Here is a 3,328-nt window from a genome sequence, read left to right as displayed (position 1 = left end):
ATATTTCTAGTGTCTGTAATTTTTTTTAACTTCAAACTGCCTCTGACTCTGTACTAGTCTGTCTGAAGCTACCTTTCTTCTGGTTTTTTAGTCAGCTTTCCCTCTCCCCTTATATATTTTGTGGACTACCTAGCGGTGGTACTGCAAGACTCAGAGAACCCATTGGTCCTTAATACTACTAGAACTAGTACTATTACTCTGCCATGCAGATTGCATGGCCAAGTAAGGTATTCTAAGCATGTATTTGAGATGAGAAGGCTTTCTTTTACTTTCTCATGCTCAATCAGTAAATAATGGTCCCGTTGGACAGCCCAAAGTTGTGTCTTTTTGTCATCTAGCTCTAGTTATATTATTAGCAGCAGATGATGGTGAACTGATTACCGTGCACTATGGCTGGAAGGGCGTATGAGGAGGAGGAGGACGGCACCATTATATTTTCCAACCAAGAAGACCTTATATCTGATTGTACGGCCAGTTAGCCACTCTTTTTCTTTTAAAAAACTCAGATTCATCAATAGCCCTAGCCACTGAGTCCAGACCTTTACAGGTTGTCTTTTTGAGAAGCTTTTCAAAAATTGCCATCAACAAAATGCCTAACTCGATATTTTATTGTTTTTGATAGGACATACTGTCTACTCTGTACCCGAATTGTAGTGATGTGTGTGGTGTATATATTGTATTTTCAATCTTGCTAGTGAAAAAAATAAATAGGGGGAGGCATATGTGGCATCTAAAAAATATGTAATGTTTTCTCTAGCCGTACTGACCACCAGTGCTGCGGCCAGTGGGGACGGCGACGCCAGCCAGCAGGGAGCATATGCGGCAGCTGCAGGGGGTGAGCCAGCAGCAGTGGTGGGTGGTGGTAAGTCATACTGCTTGCTTATTGACAATTGAACTTATACACTTGCTGCAAGGGTGTACACTGTACAATGTACTGTTGAGGCTAAATTGTGATTAGTTGAAGAAAACACCCTTTACTTAGCATTAGCAGTAGCATTAGCGGGAGTTGAGTTATTAATGGCACTCGCAAGAGGCATGAGGAGCAGGAAGGCGTGCAGACCGGGAGGGGAGGTGACAGACATGCAGGTAAGTGCCTTCTTTTTTCATTTTTAAAGAATTTGGGAGGGTGGAGTAAGCGGCTATCTCCGCTCCACCACGGAGGTGGAGTTTTGCCTACCTATGCATTTGCAACGGAGCACGGACTAGGCAAATCTCCGCAAACTCTGCTGGAGGAGCAGAATTATCCGCCCAGGGTTACATTCAACAGAGCATAGCCATTATAGAAAAAGAGATACTTGTGTAGTACAGCTGTCCCACCTGCAGACAGTGGTAAAATAACGCAAGTATACGACACAAATGTGTCTGTTTAGGGCGCAAGCTGAGATAACATGCCTATACAATTCATTTAGCTAAACAAGAGAGAGAAGACAAATACTTGTCTACTCCATAGTGCCTAATGCCTGAAACTCTAATCATATCCAAATCTTAGGGGCTGAAGAATCAAGGATACCACAAATGTTATATACTGCTTGTGCTACTGTGCCACTATAATTGTATGTGTATAATTTTATGTGTTAGTGTTCCAGGCAGGAGATAGAAGCCAAGACCTGGCAAGGATATCGACAGCTAGTGGCCTTGGAGGTGGAGGAGGTGGCATCAGCTGCAGCCTCCAATGCCCCAGGCAACAGTCATGCCTCCCCAGTTCCTCTGGTGGTACAACGCCATAGTCCAGCAGCCACCTGCCGCAGGTCTTCAACCACTGCTGCTCCGCCCTGTACACTTCGAACATTTCAGAACCGCATGCTCCTCAGGATGGCGCACCTGAAGGCCAGGATGGAGAAGCGTTTCAACCAGCTGGAGAGGAAGATCTGAGTCCTAGCCCACTGCTAGATAGACCTCTCTTGCCCCTTTTTAGGTCTCGCATAGCGTTGCAGGGCAACGCGCTGCTCGCTTTGCGAGGCATGCAGTATACAGTATAGCGGGGAAAGCTCCGCCCACTTTCTGAGCATCTTTTTCATTGGCTTAAATTGTAAATCCTGCATTCTCATTGGTTTTCAGCTTGTTAATCCCTCCTCCTCACAGCCATGTCATCATTTTTCTCCTTCCATGGCTATCACCCCTTTACTTTAAAAACTCTTTTGTTCCCCTGCCTCCCCTCGTTCCCTCCCGCAGTTTGTAACTTATCTGCCCACCACCACCAGCCCCCCACTCCCGTTTGTACGTTCTTTGACGCCCACATCTTTGTTTACAATGCAATAGGTCTCGCGTAAATACGATTCCTATTGCATGTGTAAATGCTTGTTTTCTCCTGGGATTGGCTGGGTGAGTTTGCACTATATTTTGCCTGACCTGGCCTATCTTGTCCAGAACACATGTGCATACAACGTCTTTTCACATCATACATGGGCCAATTGGCAGCGGAAGGCAGAGACAGCACAAGCAGCAAAACGAAACAGGAAAAAGTGAAGCGCGAAGGGTTCCCACTCTGTGCACTGATCTTAACTGCTCTGCTCGGTTCGCTGTCCTTGCCACTGGCCCCACCCTCCAACCCTTCCTGAGCTCGGTCACTTCCTCCGGGTCTGCCTGTGATTGCTTCTACAAACACAGGTTTTACTTTCAAATTCTCTAACCGTACATGTCGCCAGTGTTGAAGTCGCTTGTTTACATAGTGCTTCATGGCACATGTCTGCCATTTCTGACACCGTTAAATATTAGGAGTTTGTATTACACAAAATAATGGTACTGAAAAGCGCCTTCATCGTTAGGGCACTGACATTTAAAAAAATAAATAAATGCAATAAGCAGTCTGTTACGCATGCCAGAGAGAGAGAATCTCTCTTTTGATCTTACCGAGATTCTCCATTTTTTTCCCCGTCCTGCCCTATGCTTCCTCAATCCCCAGGAGCGGCCGGACTTGACCACGAGTCCTGAGATGGAGTCCACTGCACAGTGGGCTTTGGATGACATGAAGAGTTCTAAAAAGAAGGTGAAGGCACGGATGTGCTTCACGCAGGAACAGCTGATCGCCCTGAACCAGCGGTTCCAGGTCCAGCAGTACCTTAGTCCACTCCAGACCTGTGAGATGGTGGCCTCACTCAGCCTCACCTGCAAACAGGTGTAGGGGGGAGTCCGAGGGAGGGAAGGGGTAAGGGAGGGTGACGAGGTGGGCTTGGGGCAGAAATCACAGCTGGGTGCTTGATGCAATCTATGCTGCGGAGGTTGTAGGCTGGGCCTCTGTCCACCTCCAGCAAGGTACAGCTTGCCTTCCTTCAGTTTTTCTGGTTGCCATCTTTGCTGCCAGGCCCTCATCACCTATAGTGTCTGACAG

General features: G+C 47.0%; 1 protein-coding gene across 1 annotated transcript; it reads left to right on the top strand.

Annotated features, from left to right (window-relative positions):
- The first annotated feature begins 2,815 nt into the window (after window positions 1–2,815).
- On the top strand, window positions 2,816–3,121 carry LOC146865816 (homeobox protein NANOG-like). The gene has a single exon (XM_085640197.1). It carries the CDS (start codon window positions 2,816–2,818, stop codon window positions 3,119–3,121), a length of 306 nt encoding a protein of 101 aa, XP_085496323.1.
- Window positions 3,122–3,328: the final 207 nt, after the last annotated feature.

The sequence above is a fragment of the Triturus cristatus genome, chromosome 2_1 (genome assembly GCF_964204655.1).
Source record: "Triturus cristatus chromosome 2_1, aTriCri1.1, whole genome shotgun sequence".
In the NCBI taxonomy this organism is placed as follows: domain Eukaryota; kingdom Metazoa; phylum Chordata; class Amphibia; order Caudata; family Salamandridae; genus Triturus; species Triturus cristatus.
Note: the sequence above shows the minus strand (reverse complement) of the source record. Positions and strands in the feature narration are given on the sequence as shown.

Coding starts and splice junctions, on each gene's coding strand:
- LOC146865816 (XM_085640197.1), top strand. CDS start 2,816: ATGCCAGAGAGAGAGAATCTCTCTTTTGATCTTACCGAGATTCTCCAT.